General features: G+C 42.3%; 1 protein-coding gene across 1 annotated transcript in view; it reads left to right on the top strand.

The window, feature by feature from the left end:
- Positions 1-22,743, top strand: part of DNAH5 (dynein axonemal heavy chain 5) — a 291,695-nt gene extending 268,952 nt beyond the window's left edge. Inside the window, exons 72-79 of the mRNA XM_040494117.1 lie at positions 3,339-3,558; positions 4,846-5,051; positions 5,671-5,874; positions 8,016-8,231; positions 10,316-10,528; positions 12,920-13,072; positions 13,490-13,721; positions 22,067-22,743. Of these exons, the coding sequence (XP_040350051.1) occupies positions 3,339-3,558; positions 4,846-5,051; positions 5,671-5,874; positions 8,016-8,231; positions 10,316-10,528; positions 12,920-13,072; positions 13,490-13,721; positions 22,067-22,218 (1,596 nt within the window). The 3' untranslated portion in view covers positions 22,219-22,743. The remainder of the gene's footprint in view (positions 1-3,338; positions 3,559-4,845; positions 5,052-5,670; positions 5,875-8,015; positions 8,232-10,315; positions 10,529-12,919; positions 13,073-13,489; positions 13,722-22,066) is intronic.
- Positions 22,744-26,048: the final 3,305 nt, after the last annotated feature.

The raw sequence follows: 26,048 nt of genomic DNA, 5'->3' as shown, positions 1-26,048 counted from the left end.
CACCCAGAGCTGGGGCACTTTCAGGGACTTAAATTAACTGAATGCTGAAGGTCCTTCTTCCATTTCGTCTCTAGAATTCCATCTCCAGGACAGAGCACTCATGTGTTTACTCTGGTCTGGCATGTCCAGCTCTGCCTGTAGGATCCCTCACCCCTGCTCCCCTCTTCTTCCACGCTTTGACCAAGCAGGGAGGGCAGAAGCACTTGGCTTCTCATTCCTACTGGAGAACGTGCAGTTTTGGTCTAGATGCCTTTCTGGCTTTTTTTTAGACCAGACCTACTCCTTCTTCTCTGAGTCTGAGCTCTTTCCCATATCTCAAAACTCTTTCGGTACCCTCCAGGGAATTCCCCTGCTGACAACATAACTGGCTGTCTTCACGCCATCCCAAACCCCCATCGCCAGGCCAACCACGAAACCACTGGGTTCTAGGTCCTGGCCGCTCAATCTAGACCCTTATTGCTGTGCTGCATCCTGGTCCATTTCCTCCGGTCTAGACCTGAGCCTACTAGGTTCTGGAACCCCCACATTTACCTTGTACCTCTTCTATTCCCAAATTGTGCCCGGCCCCTGCTTTGATGAAGGTTCGGGATGGGAAGTGCGTGCTCACATATGCTGGGCTACGTCTGAACATTTGATCTGCAGTTGGGAGGGCACAGTGTGCCCAGAGATGAAAACAAGCATCTACATTTAAGAATGCCTGGCCTCTCCCTCCTCTTGGCCTCCTCTCCTCTCTTCCCTCCCTTCTTTTCACTTCCTCTGTTCCTCCCTCCGCATATTACTATGCTTAGAACAAAAACACCGACATTATTTAACTCTAATTTAAAATAAATAAGTGTTTCATAAATACAGTTTCAGGAAACTAAATTAGAGTATAAATGGAATAATTCAGTTTATCCATGTTTTCTGTTTAGTAGTTTAGTTTGAAGTAGAAGAAAAAAAATCTTTATTATTATTATTAGTGTGATTATAAATCGTCAGAAGTTATAGTTTTTTTAAAAGTTTTGTAAGAAAGGCTTGAGGTGGAGCCCCTGGCTGGCTCAGTCAGTAGAGCGTGTGACTCTTGATCTTGGGGTTGTGGGTTCGAGCCCTATGTTGGATGTAGAGATTAGTTAAAACATAAAATCTTTTTTTTTTTTTTTAACTTTTAACGTTTATTTTTGAGAGACAGAGAGACACAGTGTGAGCAGAGAAGGGGCAGAGGGAGAGGAAGACGCAGAATTAGAAGCAGGCTCCAGGCTCTGCACTATCAGCACAGAGGCTGATGTGGGGCTCGAGCACACAAACCGTGTAGACCATGACCTGAGCCAAAGTCAGACACTCAACTGACTGAGCCACCCATGTGCTCCAAAACATAAAAATAAGATAAATAACATGTTAATAAAAAAAGAAAAAGGAAGGTTTGAGGCAATATGACAGGCAACATGGATGGTCCACTCAGTAAGAAGAACACAAAACACTTAATACAGAATGTGGCAATTCCCAAGAAACAGACTCAGCTAACAGAGTCCCTGGGGAGGGTTGAAACAGCAAAGTTCTCAGATTCCCCTACATGCTGGGGAATTAAAATTTTTAATTTTTAAAAAATTAAAAAAATTTTTAATTTTTTAAAAATTAAAAAAATTTTTAATTTTTTAAAAATTGTGAACAGTGCCAATTACATTTTTCAAGGGACCAACAATAGTTTCCTTATTCAGCAGCACTCTATATTCCTTAAGAAAATATAAGGGGATATGTGAAATTTCAGAGCAATCAGTTTTATACTAAGATTTTAGATTTGGCGCTTGGTTTATTTCTTGGAAAGAGAAATAACTCAGGCTGCACTAGTCAAACCTAAATGATCTGAAGTTACAGTCAAGAAAACAACTCCAGATTATAATCTGAATATTATAGATCATTTTAGCCAAACTGTTCTATAGATTAGATATTAAGTAAATTATCACTACGTGAACTAAATTATTGCCTCTGTTGCTTTATGCAAGGAATATTCTTTTTTTTATTTAAAATTTTTTAAATGTTTGTTCATTTTTTGAGAGACAGAGCGTGAGTGTGTGTGTGGGGGGGGGGGGGTGGTGGTGGCAGGCAGGGAGAGAGGGAGACACAGAATCTGAAGCAGGCTCCAGGCTCTGAGCTGCCAGCACAGAGCCCATCGCAGGGCTTGAACTCATGGACTGTGAGATCATGACCTGAGCCGAAGTCGGACGCCAAACTGACTGAGTCACCCAGGCGCTCCTATACAAGGAATATTCTTATGCTCATAAAATGCGTTATACAAAAGTAGGGCTTTTTGTGTTCTAAGGCTCTTGTCCTTAGAGTGGTCAGATTCCCCAGAGAAGGTTTTCCCACTGTTTAGAGGGTATATGCCCTACTGCCAGTATTCTGGGAACTCCACGGGAGAAGGGAGGTAATAGGCCTCAAAACTGAGTAGGTAAGTGTTCTTTCACCTGTCTTCATTGAGGTTCCTAGACCCTTCATGTGCGGATGTCCTCCAGTCTGGACCCTGTCTATTTTGCCCCCTAAAAAAATCAGCTTTCTCTTTTTCTTTAGCAGAGGCTCTTGTGTGAGCCTGTCTTCTCCATTTCCAGAGGAACATCTTAGCACCTACTCTTGAGTGTTTGATGTTATGTGGCATAAATCAGGTTACGTCTCAGGTTTCCTTGAATGCTGCTTGAGGATTCAGCTTTCTTGAGTCTGCTTTAAATGTTACTGATATTGTCTCCACCCTCCCTGTCCTTGTACTTAAGAGTTCATGCCTTTAAAAATGTCTGTTTGAAGGGGTGCCTGGGTGGCTCAGTCGGTTAAGCGTCCGACTTCAGCTCAGGTCATGATCTCATAGTTTGTGAGTTCGAGCTCTGCATCAGGCTGTGTGCTCACAGCTCAGAGCCTGGAGCCTCTCTTGGATTCTGTGTCTCAGTCTCTCTCTGCCCCTCCCCCACTTGTGCTCCGTCTCTCTCTGTCTCTCAAAAATAAATAAAAATGTAAAACAAAAATGTTCATTTATTGTACTTCTCACGGAGCATGGGAGGAGGCTGAGCTAAATGGATGCTTTCATCCAACCATCTGTACATGGCAGTGCTGTTACCTCTTTTGAGGCCTCACTGTGTTTTTTTTTCACAGCTCCTACCATACATTATCACTGCAGTTGGCATGCTGGTATGTTGAGGGACAAGGAAAAATACACTTATCTCAACTAAACGTAATTGTATCCATAGATTTTTATCTGGATTAATTTAGTGCTTCTCTGTTAAATTTTAATTACTCAATTTCTAAAGGATGTCTTAGTTTGAATCTCTGGGTGAAGCATGAAATAGCCTAATTTCCATTTATTCTTGTTGACTTAGGGGGGATGGGCACTTCTGCAGAACTGCCATCTGGGGCTCGATTTCATGGATGAGCTAATGGACATAATTATAGAAACCGAGATCGTACATGATGCTTTCCGCCTATGGATGACCACCGAAGTTCATAAGCACTTCCCCATTACGCTCCTTCAGATGTCCATTAAATTTGCCAATGAGCCTCCACAGGGCCTCCGGGCAGGATTGAAAAGAACATACGGTGGTGAGTTGAGGAATACTTCCAAGTTTACAGGAGTTTTTGTGCTTCAGTTGTTTGCTTAAAGAAACGATAAAAACAATTAGCGACGATAGAGTTATAGCAGATTGTACTGTTACTCAACCTGATGAGGAGAGAACAGCACTCTTTGTCATGTGCCGTGTGGAACGTGCTCTCGTGGCATGAGGGAGTCAGCTCGTGCTTAGCCCTTTTCTATTTTTTCTGTTTTTCCACGTTACTCTGCTTTGGCCTGTGCCGTTCTCCAGCTGGACACCTGCCTTTTTATGGCGACATAATTTTGTCATTTATGGTCTTCATGCTCCGTATGTAAAGTTGGCCAGTAGCCTCTTCCAGGAGGAGAGGCTGAATTAAAGTTATGACCTGCCTCCATCACATGAAGCCGTCTGAACAATGTACAGGGTTTTTTTGGAGTTGCTAACAAGGCTCAAATTTCTGTCAACCTATAAGATAAGGTGGGGATAAAATAGATGTGGAAGGATGAGGGCAGTAAAACAACAAAATTCTAAATAAAAAGTGTACATATATATATATATATGTATATATAAAATAATTGTAGTTATTTGGGGAATATACTCAGCATGTAGTAGGCTTCTATATACACTATTTTAATTAATAGTAAATCGTTAGTAGTGTATACAGAAGCCCATTGCAACCCGAGTACATGCTCCTAATAATAATAAAAATAGGGGCACCTGGGTGGCTCAGTCGGTTAAGTGTCCGACTTCAACTCAGGTCATAATCTCACAGTCCGTGAATTCGAGCCTCGCGTCGGGCTCTGTGCTGACGGCTCGGAGCCTGGAGCCTGCTTCGGATTCTGTGTCTCCCTCTCTCTCTCTGCCCCTCCCCTGCTCCTGCTCTCTCTCTGTCTCAAATATAAATAAAAACATTAAAAAATTTTTTTAAATAAAAAAATAAAAAAATTATTAGTAGTAGCAATTTACATAATAGTAGTAGTATTTATTTTACTGCTGTCATTCTTCCACCTCTAGTTTACCCCCACATTATCTTGTCAGATTGGCAGGCACTTGATCCACGTTAGCAAGCCCCCGGCCACCTCCCCCAATCTCTTCGCAGGTATTTCAGAGAAAGATACCATCTGGACACCCAAAGGTTAATTATAATTGTTGTTGTATGAATGTGATAAAAATAATTCAAGATAAGTGAAGTTTATTATCAGAAATGTACAAAAATGATTAATAACGTACAAATGTAATAAAAAAAAAAAAGATGTGCGAGTGATGGTACATTTTTTCACCCCACCGACCACGACAGGTGTGAGTCAAGACCTGCTGGATGTGAGCACTGTGGCCCAGTGGAAGCCCATGCTGTATGCCGTGGCTTTCCTGCACTCCACAGTCCAGGAGAGAAGGAAGTTTGGTCCCCTGGGGTGGAACATCCCCTACGAATTTAATCAAGCCGACTTTAATGCCACTGTGCAGTTCATCCAAAACCACTTAGATGACATGGAAGTCAAAAAGGTACTCTGTGCCCGCCATCTCATGCCACTGGCGATCGTGAGCGTAGGTGCCCGTGCCTGCCCAGCTTTGGGATTGATCCTGTAAGAGTGATGATCTTGTGTGGTTGCAGACATATCTCTAAGTCATGGCAACTGGATCACACTTGCCTCTTGATTTCAGATGAAAACAAATGAACCAATTTTGATTATATTATCATTTCTCAAAACCAAGTTGAAATTACATGTAAGACAACTTGAAAAGCTCTACTGAGGGGGGAAATGGCTGAGAAAAGTTGTTTTCTAAAATCCTAAAAAATGAAAATTAAAGCCTAGATAATTTTTGAAGCATGTGCCTTTTAAAGAGCTCCCTCAATCTTCTCAAAAACTATCTTCTTTTTTTCTGTTGAACTTAAAGTATGAAAGCATATAGATGCACCGAAGGAGTCTATTTTAAATCACGAGCATGAGATTTGAGTAATGCTCAGGTTTGTCTGTGTAGATTTCTTCCTGCACATTTAACATTGCTAATAAAGAAGGAACAACTGGCATCGATGACCACAAATACGTAGACGTTCCTTGGTGGGGAAAACCAGGATGAGACCATAGTCAGTTGTACACAGCTTTTCTGTAAATTCCCCCAGGGCGTCTCCTGGACCACCGTCCGCTACATGATAGGAGAGATCCAATATGGGGGCAGAGTCACTGATAACTACGATAAGAGATTGCTGACCACGTTTGCTAAGGTCTGGTTCAGTGAAAATATGTTTGGATCAGATTTCAGCTTTTACCAAGGATATAATATTCCCAAATGCAACACCGTGGACAGCTATCTTCAGTATATCCAGGTTTGTCAACTTCAGAATTTTATGCATAGAGCAAATATCTGCAGCCTTTTGACCATTTGGATATTTATTTACACTGCAAATACTGCTTTTGAAATAATTTTTAATGGTGATACATACTCTCACTGTAGGTGCCTCCTTCCTATGTTTCTATTCACCTAACGGTTAAAATGTTTGTATTTGTTCTGAGTGTGTATTTTGTGTGAATGCCCTCCCTCCCTTCTCATTTATTCCTCAGTGAGGAAGATTCTTTGGGGATAGGATAGGCCGGGCAGATTTTGAGCTAGGGAAACCACACAAATCCCCTGGAGCTCTCCACTGTGAGATGTGAGACTTCAGGCAGCTGTAACGACTCACCCTGAGACCTCTGTTCCTTAATCCTGGCCCAGTGGAGGGCCTATGAGTATGTTCAGGAACCTGCTTTCCATAAGCACTTCCTGTCTCAACCTGGGCACCGGTGACGTTCAGGGTGGGATTCTTCTTTGCGGTGGGGTATAACCATATAGAGTGGTTAGCAGCATTCCTGGCCTCCCCCCACTAGCTGTCAGTAGCACCCCCACCCAGTTGTGACAATCAAAAATGTCTCCAGACATTGTCCCCTGGGGGGTGGCATCTCCCCAGGCCGAAGAGTACTGCTCTCAGAAGGAATAAGGTAGATTGTGACTGGAAATTTAGGGGAAAAGATCTGATTTGTGTTTCAAGGTGACTACATTTTCTGTCTCTATGCCTTGAATGCTTTAGATCATTATGTAGAATTCTCTTTTGCATCTATCTGCGATTTATCTCCAACTGAACAAACTGGAACACGACAGCCCCAAAGGGCTAAATTTGTCAGTACATTTAGAGGTTCTGTGATTTATGTATGTAATGAGTTTATCATATATTATCACCTCTACACTTTTACTAATTCACATCAGAAAATATATTTGTTTTAACTGTACTATATATGTCTTTAAATCATCAGCACTGAATAGGAAAGTGCCTATGAAGATATAAATTTAGATATGCCTGTACATATCTTTATTTACATATACCTCATTGCCCAGTGAACTTGAGGCTGTTCATAAAAGACATTATGTAAAAAGGAATAACATAATGGAGGAGAGTGCAGGAACAATATGAAGAAGACAGTAATAAAAAAATAAAGAATATTAGGATAATATTCACATGTAGAAACAAATATCAAATTGTAGGTACATTTTCTTTCTTTCAAATAGCTGAGTTCTTTGCCCGCTTTTTCTGCTTCTGATTGTCTCTTGCTGTCTCTGCATTTTTAAAAAATGTTTATTTTTGATACAGAGAGAGAGCATGAGTGGAGGAGGGGCAGAGAGAGAGAGGGAGACACAGAATCTGAAACAGGCTCTAGGCTCTGAGCTGTCAGCACAGAGCCCGATGCGGGGCTCGAACCTACAAACTGGGAGATCATGACCTGAGCCGAAATCGGTCGCTCAACCGACTGAGCCACCCAGGCGCACCCCCTGCACCAACTTTTTTTTTTTTTTTTTAAACTGTTTATCTATGTCTCTGCTTTTCCCTCGGACTTGGTTGCTCTCAATATTCCTCTTTGTTCCTAGTCCTTGTCTTTCTCCCTGGGACAGTACAGTTCCTGCTGTCAGCCTTCTTTGGGCCATAATTGCTAAAACTGTCATTGTCTGGCATCTCAAAAAACATAGTAACTGTTAGTTATACCACATTTATTTAAATGATTGGTTCGAATTAAACCAGACCTTCAGAAAACAAAGTACTAATCCGTAGATCCCTTTTCTTATTTCACATATTCTAAAATAAGACAGTGTCTCTTTGATTACATTTGCCTGAGGTACAGCATTAGAGAACCATCAACTTACTATGTTTCTCATCGTTCATCTTCTTTTGAGACAACTTTTGATTCTTTTCTGGAGAAAGTATTGAGATTGTAGCCTGACACAAATACGAGATCATGTAACTACTCGGCTTTTTTGGGAGGAGATTACTTTATGTTCTTTCTTTATTTTAAAATTCAAATATAGTTGACACGCAATGTTACATTACCTACCTTAATAAAACCTACCTACCTTAATAAAAACACTTGTTTCTTGAGACGGTATAATTTACCTGGTGTTCATGTCGGCCGTCTGGGCTTCCCTGGGGTCTTTGTTGCTCAGAGCCTGCCTTCCTGCGACAGCCCCGAGGTGTTCGGGCTGCATCCCAATGCCGACATTACCTACCAGAGCAAGCTGGCCAAGGACGTGCTGGACACCATCCTCAGCATCCAACCCAAGGACAGCTCCGGTGGAGGGGATGAGACCCGGGAGGCCGTGGTGGCCCGGCTCGCTGACGATATGCTCGACAAGCTACCCCCAGACTATGGCCCATTTGAGGTGAGTTGATGACATCCTGACAAGATGTCAATGGTGGATGTGTCTGACTTGTGGGAGTGAGGAATAAGGAAGGAGGGCAAAAAGTGATTTTTCTGAAAGTGAAAGAATATTTAAAAACTCACTTCCTGAAGAACCAGCAAAAGAAGTTTTTATTTTTTATTTTTACGTATTTTGTTAAAGAAGTCTTTAATTTGTTTTTAACATTTATTCATTTTTGAGAGACAGAGAGAAACAGAGTGTGAGTGGGGAAGGGGCAGAGAGAGAGGGAGACACAGAAACGGAATCAGGCTCCAGGCTCTGAGCTGTCAGCACAGAGCCTGACGTGGGGCTTGAACGCATGTCGTTCAAGCGAGATCCTGACTGAGATGCTTAACTGACTGAGCCACCCGGGTGCCCCAAAGTTTTTAAATCTATAAATGTAATCACTTCAAAGTATAAATGATAAAAGAAACCTGACAAGAATGTTGATGTTCATAACTAGGTTTTAAGTATGTACCAATGGGTTAGGATTGTTTTTCTAGAACTTTCCCTTGAGGTGCTTCACATTATCATTTGTTCAAAGGAAAGTAGTGTATTTTTAGAGTAAAGCACCTGATCATTTATTTTTTTATTTGAGAGAGAGAGAAAGAGGAAGAGAGGGAGAGAGAGCATGAGTGGGGGAAAAGGGGCTGAGGGAGGAAGAGAGAGAATATCAAGCGGGCTCCATGCTCAGTGTGGAGCTCAATCCCATGACCCTGGCATCTTGACCTGAGCCCAGAGCAAGAGTCAGATGCTCAACCAACTGAGCCACCCAGGCACCCCAAGCACCTGATCATTAAAAAAAAATGTTGCATAACATAATTCACACCTTAAAATTCCAGGCTTCTTAATTTCAGGGAGCCATATTTATATCATTAATGCAATGCAGCTTCACATGTTTTGAAAATTAATTTGTCTTTTTTAAGATGTAAGTAACTTGTAAGCAAAATTTATGAGTAGGAAAGTTAATTTTTTAGGCAGTTTAGCAAATGTTACTGAAAAGATTTACCCTGAAGACATTTTTAAATCTTGGATAAGAACACAGGTGACTCACTTACTTTCCACATAGTCGTAATAGATGACCCAGACTAACCGTGTGACTCTTTTGTCACAGGACCATCATGTTCCTTTATATATTGACCTTTTCTACCTGGTTTTCTGACAGGAATCTGCAGCATTTTGTTTCTTTAGCATCCTATTCTTTTCCACAAAGCATGTCCTTTTGGTTGCTGGTGCTATAGACTGAACTCAAGGACTTATTGCCAAGGGAATAATTTCCCCTGGAAAAAACTGATCACTTGCTTGGAGAAAATCAATACTCTTATCAGCTTTCATAAGCACCTCTCATTGTAGTATCAGGAAAGAGGTCATTCATATCTAACAGTGGTTGAAATATTTATGAAGCAATAAAAGTATCTAAAAATATCATAACAGTAACATAAATAACTGCGGTAACTAATGGGGTTTAGGAGAGTCCGCTCCCTTTGGCTGACTTTGTCGATGCTGCCTGAGGATAAAGCAACGCGGCCCAGCAGGGCAGCTGATCGATCCATAGGAGAGTCTCAGTAAATACTTGTAAGATGGGAATGGATGGCTGGGTGGGTGGGTTGGAGGAAGAACGGATGAATGCTCTGATGGAAAGCACAGAAAGCTTTTAGAACAGAAGCCTAGTCTTTTGAAGCAGCCAGCAGAATGGTTGTGCATGTGTACCTGTCTGCTCGCGTGTGTCTGTGTGTGTGCTTGCAAGTCTTAGGCAGGCAGGTAAGTGAATGTTTCCCAGTGAGTGCAATTGCCATTTGGAAGGCTGTGTGGTTATGGTCATGTGTTTCTCTTCTACTGCGAATGAATGGCTGCCTGTCCTCTCCCACATGGGATGAAAAATTGGCCGGTCATCTAACAGATGTTTCCTTGTATATTTCTTCTTTGTTTTCTGGCAGTGAAAAAAAAAAATCTTAACCATTGATGGGATTGTAAGATTTGGGGTCTTTTTGGCAGCCCCAGGGTACCAGTTACATACACGTTTGTAGTGTCAAATTTCTAACACATGTTCAATGTCTCCGTGGCAGGTGAAAGAGAGGCTGCTAAAGATGGGGCTGTTCCAGCCCATGAACATCTTCCTCAGGCAGGAGATAGACAGAATGCAGAGGCTGCTGACTCTGGTCCGCACCACCCTGACGGAGTTGAAACTTGCCATCGACGGCACTATCATCATGAGCGAAAATCTACGAGATGCACTGAATTGCATGTTTGATGCTAGAATTCCTGCTCAATGGAAGAAAGTATGTTTTAGTCCGCTCTTATTCCACCTAATCACTTTATTGTTGTAAATAGCTGTGATTGGCAGGTGGAAAGCTCTTGGAGCGTAATTTACTTAAAAGGGTTCTTTTGTTTAGGGACTAATCCCCTTACTGGCTTGTATTTTGGGAGCGTTAGGTAGGGAAGGAGACTATTTAGCATCTCCCACATATCAGGCACTCTGCTAGGCCATTGCATGTGTTATTTCATTTACATTTTGCATTTATTGCCCTCATTTTGCAGGTAAAGAATGTGAAATTGGGAGATGGCTAAGTCTTCTCCCAGATCACACACCTAAGAAGTCCAAGAACCAGAATTTAAACCCCAGCTCTGTTGGACTTCAAAGCCCATGATGTTAGATTTATAGAAAGAAGTGTTCCTACACACACACATGCACACACACACACACACACACACACACGCACCAAAGAGAAACATTTTTCCCTGCTCTGCCTGTAGGTAGTGAGAAGTATATCTCCAGGTAACAAGAAAATGATTTAACAATATGCTTACTGATCACATGCTGGTGCTTGTGCTAAATGACAAGATGTGCTTTTGGTAAATACTTGTCTACTTGGAGTAGTAAAAGGAGTACCTGAGTATCTTGACCAAGCATTTCATGCATTGTGGGAGGTTATAAAGATTTGGGGGTGTGGCAGGAGGACTTGAGAGGGCAGGAGGCAGGGGCCAGTTGTAGGGGAATATACGGGAGGGCAACATCTAGAAAAGGGATTGGGTCATGAAGTGACTGGACCTTTGGCCTTTTGGAAGCTGCTCGGGTAAATGGGAAGGTGAGATGTGACAGGGTTAGGACTGGCAGCCTCTCCCAGAAGAGACTCACTTAGCACTGGACTCAGACATCTCACCCAGGGCTTTAGAAACGTAGGATCAGCTTTGCCCAGACTCCATCATATCCTCACCTCTAATGACTTCGTTCCCAAAGGCGGAGAGTTTTCTATCTGGACTGACTTTCCTCATTGGCCGGTGACAGAGGGAGAACCTTCCTGGTCACTGGCCATTGCGGGTTCATTCCTCACTGAACCAGCCCTCTCCACTTGGTCAGCACCTAGAAGGCTCTGGAACAGGGATCCTTGCCACGAGGCACCTTCACATAAACAGTTCCCTGTGCCTCACGTCAAATGTCGTATAAACACATCCCTTTCAGTTAACATGTCTATAAAGATAGGATAGAATGAGTTACCTAATTTTAAAGTGTGGTCTTTTTGGGGCGCCTGGGTGGCTCAGTCGGTTAAGCGTCCGACTTCGGCTCAGGTCATGATCTCACAGTCTGTGAGTTCGAGCCCCGCGGCAGGCTCTGTGCTGAAAGCTCAGAGCCTGGAGCCTGCTTCGGATTCTGTGTCTCCCTCTCGCTCTGACCCTCCCCTATTCATGCTCTGTCTCTCTCTGTCTCAAAAATAAATAAACATTAAAAAATAAATAAATAGATAAAGTGTGGTCTTTTTATGCAGGTTTGTATTCTATTCAACTTATTATCAGTCTTTGGAATCTCATTATCTCTTGAAAAATAGGCAAATTAAGTCTTAAGAATTTGAAATTCAAGTGGTATATATCTACATAGGATGATCACTACATTTATTCATACACAAAGTATTCTAATTATAATAAAATGATATAAAACATGATTTGGAGATACCTACCAGGACAGCTGCTGATAACACTAAGGACATAACCATCCCACTGTAATAATAGAAGTTCCACATGTGAATTCAGGCAGCATGTCACAGGCAATGAATGCAATTAATTTGTTGGTGGTAAGGGACCCGTGTTTCCGTTTCTGCTCCTTCATCAGAGGAAATAAAAGTTCATTCTAAGGGACAAGAACTTCAGAAAATAACTGTTGTTTGCCTCATTAAAAATGAGAAGTGGAGAAAGGTACGATCTATCATCCACAGAATATATTTTAAAGGGGCCACAAGCACATTTATGGAAATAGAAATCCTGTTTTGCAGTGTATCTATTAAAAATATAACCTGACGGGGAAAGAAAAAATGTAACCTGAGGAAAAAATAGTGGAAACCTATTTAATTCCATTAATTGTTTTCATTACTTTATAGCAGAATTGACAGTGAATATATTTGTATGTGGAAGGTGATTCTGTTGACATCAGAACCTTGAACAGCATACTGAGCGCTGAATTGATTTGGTATTCATGGGATCATTAGCTGATTCTGTTGTATCTTAATATCAGTAAGGAGGAAGAATAATTTGAAAACTTAACTGTCAAAACCCAAGGGAAATTCCTGTCTTAGGGACTTCTAAATTCTAAAAGTGAAATTGATATTTCATAATTTTTTTTTCTGTGAACATAGCTAGTTACACAGCAGAATTTGATTATTTCAACATATGCATTTCAGGCATCCTGGGTTTCAAGTACCTTGGGTTTCTGGTTTACTGAGCTTATAGAAAGAAACTGCCAGTTCACCGCCTGGGTTTTCAATGGCCGACCCCACTGCTTCTGGATGACAGGCTTTTTTAACCCCCAAGGATTTTTAACTGCAATGCGTCAGGTAAGAGCTCCCATTTGCACCTGTTGTGTTATTATGGTTTTCTTCTACAAGGTTTTCTTCTGCCAGTATAGTTTTAAAGACTATACTGACACAGACAATGGCTGTCTCTCTTTGGCCCCAGCAATGACATTGTCCTGAAAGTAAATACAGCAACTCGTTCTCAGGCCGCTAGGTTGAATTTCAAAGTATTTATTTGGTATTTTTATATTTGATATGATTTGATATTTCTTTTTTAAAGTATAAGTGCTTAAATTAGGACACGGGTACTGTTTATGACACAATCTTTTTAAGTACAATTCTACTTCCTTTGAATTAGGGTAATCCTGGGTTCCGCTTTGATCCCCGTGATGCTCTTTATGTTAAGATAAACCTCTAATTGTTCCCTTCGTCCTTTGCTCTTGTTCTTGTCCTGAGCAGGAAATAACTCGGGCCAACAAAGGCTGGGCCTTGGACAATATGGTGCTTTGCAACGAAGTCACCAAGTGGATGAAGGATGACATTTCTGCCCCTCCCACAGAGGGTGTCTACGTCTACGGCTTGTATCTTGAAGGTGCAGGCTGGGACAAGAGGAACATGAAACTCATCGAATCCAAACCAAAAGTGCTCTTTGAATTGATGCCTGTCATAAGGATTTACGCAGAAAACAACAGTAAGTTGTCTTACGCATTCAGGGACGGTGGGCATTATCAGATTGGATAATGTTATAAACACAAGATCTCATTATTCTTGCTATCATGTCATGAGGACTTTATTATTTTATCAACTAGCTTCACATTCACCCCATGTTTAATGAGTACTTACTGGCTGCTAGGCACTATTTTGAGTGTTATAGGGGAGACAATGGTTCTAGATAGTTCTTTCCTATCTATTAAAGCAGGTGAAATGTGCATGGATGCTCATGAAACATTAGCTTATGAGATAAGGAGCAAGTGTTTGGAGGAGTTAACAGATGGTAGGAAAGGAAGGTGGGTAGGAGTGGGAAGAAGGGGTCAGGGGCGGGGTCTCAGGAGCAGGGTCTGGACAGGGGGTGGGAGGATGGATAGGATGAGGTGGGGCAAGTGGTGGAAGGAAGGCTTTCTCGGCAGGACTGCTCAGGGCCCACCGGAGGTGCCAGCTCTACCAGCTTGGAGAGTTAAGCCAGGTTGGAAAAGCCAGATTGAATTCAGGGACGTGTCGCTTCACCCAGTAGCTGGCGGTAAAATGCTGGATTCGTATTTCAGCCTGTGAACGTAGCACGTCTATGAAACACACGTTTTTCCGCTTTGGCAAAGTTCTGTTTGACAAGTCTAAAAATACCTAAACTGGTTTCCACCATTGGCCTGATGTGTTCTGGAGGCTTTCATCACATTTTACTCAGCTAATATCTCCTCGGCGATAACCACCTTTCAGCCCATGTGACCATTGCTTGTTTATTTCATTTTTTTTAAGTTTATTTTATTTCTCTAATAAAAATTGCATATACTTAAGGTGTAGATAGAACATGATGTTCTGATATACATATATGGTGAAATATATGGTGATATATGGTGATATACATATATGGTGAAATGATCACTAGAAGCCATACACTCTGGAGGTGGCCATGGCAGTGGAAGCCAAGGAAGTACTGATTTTGTGACCAAAACACAAAAGATTTGTCTTTAAACAAGGAAGGAGAAGACAGTTTCTCCTGGAAAGATAGCTTCTAGTATCCCCATCCCTTAGATAAATACCACATTTGGAAACATGGGTGAAGGGAAGAGAGTTTATAAACTATGAATATTTCTTTTTTAAGCAAATATTTGCTGGGTGCCTAATATATGCCAGCCACAATCTTAGGTGCAAAGGTCACAAAGATAACGATGAACCAGATCCTGCCCAGAAGGGATTCCGTCTAGTGAGGGAGACTTACAAGGAAATCAATAATTAAAATAGAACTTGACACATGTTAAGATAGAGATACGGTCAGGATGCTCAGGGAGCCTAGAAGGAGTACATGACGATGCCTGCGAGGTCAGTGGAGACTGCTTTTGAGAAGTGCTTTGAGGCTAAGAATGAGTGTAAGAGAAGTTGGCGATAGACTTTTCTTGGCTAAGGCAAATAGCGTTAGCTCGCTTGGTCATTCAGTGAGTATTTATGTGGTATTGGCCATCTGCCATGCTCGACTCAGGTGCTGGGGGTGCGACAGTGAAAAAAGACCAGGCACAATCCACGTTCTTAAGGAACTCCGTGTCAAGGAGGGAAAGGCAGCCAAAAAGAGGCAAATACAGTTGATCCTTGTTACTCATGGATTCTGTGCTTATGAATTCACCTCTACTTGAAAATTTGTTCGCGATGCTTGTGGCTTGGTCATTTGCAGGCATGCACAAAGCAGCAAAAAAATGTGAGTCGCCCCACAGGCATGTTCCCACCTGAGGTTGAATAAGGTGACACTCTGCCTCCTTGATCCACTCATGCTGTAAACAAGTGTCCTTTTTGTGGTCTATGTAGTATTACATTTTCCACACTTTTGTACTTTGCACTGTTTAAGGTGGCCCAAGCACAGTGCTGAACACCAGGGCTATCTGCTGTTCCTCAGCGCAAGAAGGCTGTGATGTGCCTTATGGAGAAAATACGTGTTAGGTGAACTTTCCTGAGGTGAGAGTTCAAGTGCCGTGAGTCCAAAGCCAGTGAATCAGTAATATATGTTGGAAAGATATCTTTAAACAAACACACGCCTAAAATAAGGCTATGTATTGATGGGTTGGCGAAGCTGTCGTGACCAGAGGCCGGCAAGAACCTGCCCTGCCTGTATTTCCTCTTGGAGCAGTGGTTCAGTAGAAGTCCCATGATAATGGCAGTTGACTATAAATGGACATACTGGCTTTAGACAGCTCTTTTTTATGAAGAAAATACATACACGCTAGGCCAGGGAGCTGCTGATTTAGGGGCCGGGGGAGAGACTTGTGAGGAAAGAACACTGAGCCGAGATTCAGCTGACAGAGGGCAGCATGCTGATGTCCAGGAGCAAAGGGGGGGGGGGGGTGCAAATGCGTGAGGTAGCAATGGATGTGCTGTGTGTGAGGAGGAGAAAGATGGCACGTGAAGGAAGAGGGAGCCCGTGAAGAAAGCGGGGCATCAGAAAAGAAGAAGGAAGGTGCTCGGTAGGGTCCTTGATGCACGGTGTTGCTCCACGTACCCCGAGTGCATCCGACAGGATAAACGTGTCTGGTTGAGCCCGGGCAAGCGCGCTGCCTGCGGCTTCGTATTTATTGGGTTGTGTCAAGACCTGGCTGGGGCCATGGTTAGTTTAGAGAAATAATCAGTACGTGTTCTTTTACCCAAAATTAGTATTTTAGAAAATTTCCTTTATCGCATCCCTGGATCTAGTCAACCAGTTGCAAAAACATTTCCCGTAGAAAGTAAAAGAAAAATCTTCCTCACGTTCAGTCAGGTGTTACTTTTATACATCTTGTGACTAAGCGGTGAAAGCCCATTGCAACATGACTTTGAACATCTCAGCAGGGTATTAATGAAATAATTTTATAATACAGGCACTTCTTTATTATTTAAGAACACATTTTTATAGAAGGATTGTACTCACCCTGCTGGGAATTAGTCAGCAGTGAGGTTCATTAGCAGCAGGTTAAGAGAGAAAATAAAAAGCAAGGAAAAAGTGACTAACTTAAAAGTGCTAAAAAAAAAAAAAAGAGACAAACTTTCATTCTTGTTTCTTTTTTTTTTTGGTTTCAATAGGAGTTGGTGCAGACTTGTTTTGCCAAATAGCTTTGTTGCCAGAGAAGTGTTTTTTAGCGATGAAAGGCTAAAAATTCCATTGCTATTTTCATATTATAAATCTAATTTTCATTTAATTTTGATAACTGAATAAGGCTCCAATTGAGATAAAGAGGTGTAGCATCACTAAAGACCAAAGGACACTCCAAAAATACAGTGATTTAAAGTTAAAATTCTTATAATAAATTGTTTCCATGTTAACATGAAGGGCAATTTTCAGTTTAAATAATTCATCATTGAATTTTCCATACAAGACTGGTTTGTTTTAGAAAGAAGTCTAGGTATTTATTTTGACTTTAGAAATTGAGCAATGTGTCCCCAAATGCTTATTTTATTCATGTTTCTTATTGGGACATCATGAGAAAGTCACCCAAAAAGTGTGAAATTCACCAGAAGGGCAAAGCTTCCCACATCCACTCAGGCTCCTTTGCCCTCAAAGGAAATTGAAAAGAGGCAGACACGGGGAAAGAAATGTACCTTTGGCCAGTAGGGTGAGAAGGATCTCACCCTAGGTGAGGACACCCTAGGTGTCCGCAGATAATGAGGAAAAAAGTGAAAAGTGTTTCTAAGAATATCTTTTGACCCATCCTGATCCAACAGTGTGCAGATATGGGGCTGGGGGTGGGAATAGCCCCAGGGGGTGACCGGGAGGTGGAGACGTCCTGACTCTTGAACCCCATGCATTTGATCCACCTTCTGTGTGTAAACTTGGGACTCAGTTAACGTCATGAGGAAGATGAGTCTGGGAAATTTGTTTCAGTGAAAAGATAAGAATACACGTATATGTGCGCATGAGTGTGTGTGCGCACGCATGTGTGTGTGTGGAAAGAGAGAGAGGAGAAACCTAACACATCTTGGGTGCCTACTGCATTCTGGGCATCATACTATGCCAGTCATTCTCATTTATTAACTAACTTAATCTTTACAAGTCTGTAAGGTATATCATGCCTAATCTGCAGATGGGGAAATTAAGGTGTAGAGATGTATGTAATTTGCCTATGATTCCCAGCTACCAAAGCTGATGTCAGAATCATGTTTGTTTGTTGTGGGATGAATGCAATCCTCTGGCAATTTCTGTGGTTGATGTTCTACTTCAGACTATGCATTTAGGGAGTCTCTGTGTTGTCAGGGATGAAGCTTCAAAATGAAGGCTAAATTAAAGAGTGCCTGGGTGGCTCAGTCGGTTAAGTGTCCCAACTCTTAATTCCAGCTCAGGTCATAATCTCATGGTTTGTGAGATTGAGTCCCTTGTCCATGCTGTCAGCATGGAGCCTGCTTGGAATTCTCTCTCCCCCCCCCCCCCCGGGGGCTGTCAATAAAGAAACATTAAATGAGGACAGCTTCTTTACATTTTGAAGTCATGCGTTTATTTTTCTCAGGTACATGGTGAAGTAGACAGAGAAAAAGTCACTGCCCATTTGGGTGGGAGCTCTCACTCCCTGTGGCTCCCTCCCTGCATGCTGCAGGCTAAAGGTGGTCACCTCCCTTGCCAGAGGGATGGGCACATGTTCTCAGATAAAAGACAGCCTGCATATTTGCATTGTATTTCTGGTTTTATTACCCTGGTAATTAGTCACGGGGCTTTGGAGGCGTCTCAAAGATACCGTATATTGAAGTCACGTATCTAGTTATCTCTGATTCATTTTCACACCTTCCTACAAAGACATAGAGGTAGACACACACACATATTAATCCCAACTATTGCTGAGATTAAGGGCCTAGGCTCTTGAGCCATTCGGGCCAGGTTTGATTCTTACCCTATCACCTACAGCTTCGTAACCTTGGACGGATGGCTCACCTAGTTAGGTTCCAGTTTTCTCATCTGCAAAATGGATTTAATAATGGTACCTGTCCCATAAGTTTGTTAAGAGCATTAAACCAACAATGTCTAGCACATAGTTATCATACAATAAATAATTTTGCTGTGACTACCGTTATTAATATGTTAACTCACATGTTTGTTGTGGGATGAAAAGAAATACATCAAGAGTGCACTATTTAGAATTTTCTTTTCAACGTTTTTTATTTATTTGTGGGACAGAGAGAGACAGAGCATGAACGGGGGAGGGGCAGAGAGAGAGGGAGATACAGAATCGGAAGCAGGCTCCAGGCTCTGAGCCATCAGCCCAGAGCCCGACGCGGGGCTTGAACTCACGGACTGCGAGATCGTGACCTGGCTGAAGTCGGACGCTTAACCGACTGCGCCACCCAGGCGCCCCAAGAGTGCACTATTTAATCACTTAAATGTTATTTGCGAAGAGGAGTTGAATAAAGGAATGATTTAAAGGTGGTCTAGGGAATCTCTATGTGACTTGGTTGTTTTAGATATTAGAGGAAACATATGGTATAATGGTATACTCGCATTTGGATGAAAAATGTAGGCTAGAGAAGGGAGTGACATAGTCAGAAAATAACACTCCCTCAAGGTGTCTTTTTAAAACCCTTTGGATCTTAAAGCATAGAGCTCACCAATTTAGACAGCCTCTTTTCTTTACTCCTCCTTCGGGAACCCTGAGGCTTCAAACCCATTTAGCTGATTTGTTCTGCCTACCTAGCACGTGTATTTTTGTCTTCTAAGTTATTTGTCTAACGAGGGCTAATGGTTTTGAATCCTCCGTTTATGTGGTTATGTAGTGTCTGTCAGCACTTTGACTATGAAATTATATTTTTGGTGGTTTCTCATCCTGCTGAAGAAGTTTGCTACATACTGTGACTAGGCATGGGCACCATCGGTTCTGAAGCAATTAAAAATAAATAAGATTGGATAAATAGATCAGAGAATTGTTTTTCACCTTATTGAAAAGAATGCTATTTTTCCCCAATCTTTCTTTTCTTTTGGGACTAAAATCCAAGTAGTCAAACACTTCCCAAGGTGTAAGTATTATAATTATCATTTGGTACAAATGCGAGACTTCAATGGGTTAGTTACTTCAGGATTTATGATGTTAGTCAAATTTGCATCAAGAAGAACGATATTTAACATTTATTCCACATTTACAGATCCCAGGATTAAAGGATTTAAATCTCTCCATCGGTATTATTGGTATTAACTACACTCCATGACTTCACTGTCATTCACTTATTTCATCAGAATTTTTCATATATTTGCCTACTAATTATATATATTAGTTCTACTGATCATTATATACTAATGATATTCTCATGATAATTTAAAAAATAACGCCGTTATATTAATGTAGATTGTTTCTAATGATAAATTTCATGGGATGAAGCAAACACATAGTTTTAAATTACTGTCAAATATCTATGAGTTTGTTTTAGAACAGAGTTCCTCGGCCTTGGCATTATTGACATTTCTGGTCAAGATGCCCTTTGTCGGGAAGGGTGGTCCCGCGCATTATAGGGTCCTGGCAGCATCTCTGGTCTCTACCACTAGATGCCAGTATCAGCCCCACAGTTGTGATAACCAAAAGTGTCTCCAGATGTTCACAAATGTCCCCCGAGAGTAAAATAATCCTTGGTTAAGAATCACTGCTTTAGAATGCCTACTTTATATTGAAACTTATGTATAATACTATCATATTCCAGTGTTTAACATCTCCCAATAAAATTAATTACAATGGAGTTATCAAAACACATGGCATAGAGGTGCCTGGGTGGCTCAGTCAGTTAAGCATCCAGCTTCAGCTCAGGTCATGATCTTGCAGTGAGTTCAAGCCCTGCGCAGGGCTCTGTGCTGACAGCTTGGAGCCTGGAGCCTGCTTCGGATCCTGTGTCTCCCTCTGTCTCTGCCCCTACCCCACTCATGCTCTGTCTCTCTTTCCCTGTCTCAAAAATGAATAAACATTAAAAAAAAAATTAAAACACACACACACACACACACACACACACACACACACACGGCATGACAGGTTGGATATTTTATTGGGTCAAAAAATAAGATCTTAATTTCAGGTAGTGGCTTGCTTTTGTAATTTGTTAGAAAAAGATAAATTATTGAGCAAGTTAGTTTTGGGAAATAAATTCAGTGACTTCGGTACGTTAACATTGCATGTAGAGAGTTACTTTTGCCATGTTTCAGTGCCCACGTGTGTCACACGAATTCACCAAAGCAAAGTTGTCCTCTTAGTTAAATGTGTTTTCATCTCAATGCTTCTATGAGGGTCATTTATAATACTGGCCTTCCAGAGGAGTACAAGCATGGGTGCAGACAAAGTGTTTGTGCTGAAACAATTTATAATCTAGAAAAGAAGAGGAGATGCTTCCTGAGATGGATGTTTTGAGATGTGCAGATAAACTACGCGAGCAGTGTAGATTTAACAAGGAGCTGATGCACTTGAATTTCAAGGCTACTCAATGCAGAGGCTTCTTCCAAAGCCTAATTTAGTATTTTTACGTTACGCTTTCTTAAAGCCCTGTGCCTCTCCCCCTCCACTGTGTAAGTATAAGGACCCACAAGACCGGGATCTGTCCCTGATCATGGGGTGTCCAAGGCCGGAGAGAGTGAGCCTTTGCTTAGGGATGAATGCATTAAAGGATCTTTGCAAGGTGGACGTACGTAGGTTGCCTTTCCTTGCATGTGTCGTTTTGAAAACTCCATGTGTTCATCTACCCCAAAAGGATAGATTGCATCTCACGGAGCTGAACTGTATCACAGCTCTGCTTCTCAGCCACTTCTGTTCCTCTGCACCCGTGGATAATCCCCAGCCCGTGATAGGGGTGGGGAACATCCTCTGTCCTGCGATTTCACGTGTTGTTTAGACTGTGGCACAGAGCGTTGAAGGCAGGATTTGGAAATAATAATCATAATATAGTGAAGCCCTAGTGAGCATTGGTGCTGGACATTGATTAAAGGTGGCAGGTGCCTCGTGCCAGAGGCAAGCCATGAAGGGAAAATGGAGAGAGTGTGCACGCACAAGATTTGGTGGGGAAGTAAAGGAGAAAGGGTGGAGGGGGCGTGGTGAATTGACAGGTGGGAAGGAAGCAATTGAAGGTTCATGGCCATAGCAAGCGGGCAGGTGTTACTTTCAAGGACATGGGACAAAGGGCCAGCAGGGTACCTGAAGACTCCTGGGTGTTTGTCATGCCTGCGGGAGACCCGCAGTTGTGTCTGCTTCACATCTAGGGGTTGACTGACCTCGGAAAGAATTTCTCTCATTCTACCAGACCTTTGGAATGATCTGTAGAATGTGCAAATTTGGCTCTGTGCTGTTTGGGCTGCTTAAATTAAAAATTCACCAAGTTTTGTTTTTGTTTTTGTTTTTATGACATTTTTTGTAGCTTTAAGAGATCCTCGGTTTTATTCCTGTCCCATTTACAAGAAGCCAGTCCGAACGGACTTGAACTACATCGCCGCTGTGGACCTCAGGACGGCCCAGGTCCCTGAACACTGGGTGCTCCGTGGGGTTGCCCTGCTCTGTGATGTCAAGTAATGTGGGGTGTGCCCCCCACCAGTACTTCAGAAAATGCAGGATCCGATTTATCCTAACCTTTACTTTTCTGTGAGTGCTGGACAGTTTTTAAATCAGGTTGATCATGTAGTTCATGAGCTGGTTAGGTTTTCCCTGCTCATTAGTTGGATGCTGAATTACGTGTTACCTGCTTCATCCTTAATGACCAATCGCTGTGTTTGTTGAAGAGTTATTTGGTGATTGAAAAGCAAAATTTACAACTTCCCAATGACGTGAGGCCCTCAAATCCACAGTAATACATTCAGCTGTAAAGCCTCAGTAGGTCAAGCAGACATTTCCTTGAAATGAAGGGATTCTTCTTCTGCTAATGTGGTTCCAAGGTAACACTAGGTTTGTGCTGACTTTGCTTCCAGGGCCTTTCGCTTTTGCATCAGGTTAAGAGATTTGTTTTCATGGCTCCAAGAGCCAATTGGAAAGACCTTTTTAAAAAATGGAAGGAAATAGAAGGATGGATTAAGAATGTGAATAGAGGGGTGCCTGGGTGGCTCAGTCTGTTATGCATCTGACTTCTGCTCAGGTTGTGATCTCACAGTCTGTGAGTACGAGCCCCACATCAGGCTCTGTGCTGACAGCCTGGAGCCTGGAGCCTGCTTCGCATTCTGTGTCTCCCTCTCTCTGCCCTTCCCCCACTTGTACTCTGTCTGTCTCTCTCTCTCTCTCTCTCTCTCTTTCTCAAAAATAAACATTAAAAAATTAAAAAAAAAGAATGTGAATAGAGTAGACAATTCATGTAATCCTATTGAATGAATGTATAATGTTCAACTCCGCTGATAATTAATCATGAGATACTAACTGATATTTGTTATAATAAAAAAAAGCTGAAAGTGAATCATGGTGGGGTCTTTGTAAACGTGATGCACTCAGAGATTCCTAGAGTGATGTAAACCAACTCATCCTTTTTGTAAAACAATTAAATAACCAAGCACAGAAAGAACCATAAAAATGTTCACAGGCTTTGATCCGTATTTTCTCTCCTGGAAACCTATACCAAGAAAACAATTTAAAAGACTGAAATAAATTACATATCAAAATGTCTTTAGTAACAGAAAACAGTGGAAACGCCCTACATGTTCACTAATAAGCCTATGCTTAAGGAAGTTAGGGGGTGTGAGGCCGCTGTGAAAAACAGGATAGAAGGTTTCTTAGCAGGCAAATGGTAAACATGTACTCTGAAGTGGAAGATACAGCTAGGAAAATATCAGGTTGACTCGAAAAGGTATAATGATTGGAAAAAGAAACAGACAAAAGACAGAAGTCAGGTGGAGTGTGTGGATGCCACATGGGCTTTTATTAATGAAGAAAATGCTACCTGAGGAATTGTTCACATATTTCTATTTTTAAATCCTGGTTATAAAGGAGGAACTGCCTCATCTATAACTTATTGACTAGAAAACTTGGTCAGTATTAAATTAGAATTGCGGTCTACAAACGCTTGGTTGACTTCAGGTCCGCCTAACTTCACGTTTCTGGTGGTAAAGGGTTTCGAGGAGACCGGTGTGTGTCCCTCTCACGAGGCCTGGCTCTGTGACAAGAATCATCTTATGCTAACTATGGTCAGAGCTGGGCCCGAGGGGTTCAGGTGACACCCACCCATCCTGGACGATACCGTTTTCATTTGAACGGCGTCTTTTGGTCTGAATTAATATATATGAGTTGATTGTGCGAATTGTGGTGAAACAATCATTTTATTTTGAAGAATACATAATGGAAATGTAGAAATGATGTGAGTTAAGAGAAAGCTGTTAATGGGTGTCTGAATTGTATTGGCTGTTTCTTACAAGGGGGCAAGAGCCACTGAGTATCCAGAAATAAGCTTTCAAAACCAGCTTTCTTACCAAGTGAGTTGAAAATGCGTAATTCATCTAATTTCGTGATACACCCTGTAGGTGTGTACGTACAAGCCTTTGAGCCCCAGAGTAGAAAAGGACACTGTGAACACAACTAGAAATTTCTAGGGACTGATTCAACAAGGTATGTTGCCGAAGCAGTTGAAGAGCAATGAAGCCCCTTTCTGGTCCACCTCCACCATCTCCCACCCACCGAAGGGTTCTCGGCGTCTGCTGAATCCAGGTGAAGGGAGGACCACCCTACCGGGTCTTCCGGGTGATGGAGAGAGTCGCTGACTTCTTGTGTGAGCAGAAAGCACAGCGAGTGTCTTGCTGCCATTGCAAAGTGGTAGAGTAGTCGTTTTCATCATCTCAAAATTGATTTATTTACAAAATTTCTTGGGGCGCCTGGGTGGCTCAGTTGGTAGACAATCCAACTTCGGCTCAGGTCATGATCTCACGGTTCGTGAGTTCGAGCCCCACATCAGACTCTCTGCTGTCGGTGCAGAGCCCGCTTCAGATCCTCTGTCTCCCCTCTCTCGCCCCTCCCCCACTTGAACACACACACACACACACACACACACACACACACACACAGTCTCTCTCTCTCTCTCTCTCTCTCTCTCAAAAATAAAAAAAAATTAAACTTTAAAAAGTATAAAAAAATTAGAAAAAATTTTCTTAAGTGTGTCTGATAACTAGGTTGTCAGGCACTCTGGTGCACGCAGTGGGGGGATGATGGTGGGGAAAAAACGGTCACATTCCCTGATTTCGTGGACTTCACGCAAGAAGACCAGACACAGAAAATAGGTGATTATTCAGGTCCGTAACTTCACGTGATCTCAGTGTATGATTGTATAATATGACACGTGTGTGAGGGACAGAGAAGAAAGTATGCAGATTGGGAGTTTAGCACTATGAAGGGAAATGCCAGATGTTATGAGTGAGAGGAGCGGGAGGGACCACGGCTCTTCAGGTGTCGTGGATTAGCAGGCAGAAGCCGCACTGCAGCGTCCCCATTTATTTTTGACTGAGGACACAAAATGTAACAGCAGCAAGGAGCTCCCCTGAGCCGAAGTAGCCACTGTCTGGCATTTCCTGGTCCTCTGGTTCTCCTGTGCGGTTTGCAGCTGCCGGTGACTCCCTCTGTGCAAGTAAGGTCCTTCCAGGATGGAGCAAAAGAGAACACTTTGCCACATTGGAACTGTCCTGTTACGCGTGCTGCTTACATCGCCATCCCCCTTACCTCTGGCTTCTCTGAGCTTCTCTTTAAGGAAATGTTGGCAAGCGTGGAACCAATTCAACATCAATGAGGCCACGTCCCCATCAGGGGACACGGCAAAGCCACAGCCCGGGCATTCTTGAGCCGCCTCTCTACCACGGATGCTCTTTCCCTGCAGAGACCTAATTTGATGGGGCCACGAGAAAGGGCAGCTCTGGGGAGGTGACATCTAAACTTAGATCTGCAGAAGGGGGAGAACATCTCAGACCTGCAAGTGCTGGGGACTCCTCTCTTGCTCCCTAACGAGAGGAGATGAGCACAGTGCCGGAAGGGAGGATGACAGAAAACCCAGCCTGGAGGGGAGAGCTGAGGAGGGCCGCTCTCTTAATGAAATTTCAAGCCTTGTTTGACTGCTGCCAGCCACAGAGTAGTGACTGATGGAAATCGTGTTTCTAAGTCACTGGAGTGCAAAGGACTTCTTGGTGTTAAATGCTATTTGTGATGGAAAAGTCTTGTAAAGAATTCAACATTAGGAGACAGGACGAGAAAACCACAAATGTTATAGTGAAGTAGCTTGCAGGATTCCCCAGTGTAGACAAAATGCACAGTGTCAGCAATATCTTTTCCAGTGCTAACTTCTGTTCCAGAGTGTAGAATTATAAAAATTTAGATACGTTAATGTATACTGATAATGTAGTTTACAGATCTGTTGCAGCAAAAGAATCTTTAGTAGCGATAAAAAA

This window comes from Herpailurus yagouaroundi, unplaced genomic scaffold (assembly GCF_014898765.1).
Source record: "Herpailurus yagouaroundi ecotype Mexico unplaced genomic scaffold, PumYag 29, whole genome shotgun sequence".
Lineage (NCBI taxonomy): Eukaryota > Metazoa > Chordata > Mammalia > Carnivora > Felidae > Herpailurus > Herpailurus yagouaroundi.
This window is presented reverse-complemented; position numbering and strand designations above follow the sequence as displayed.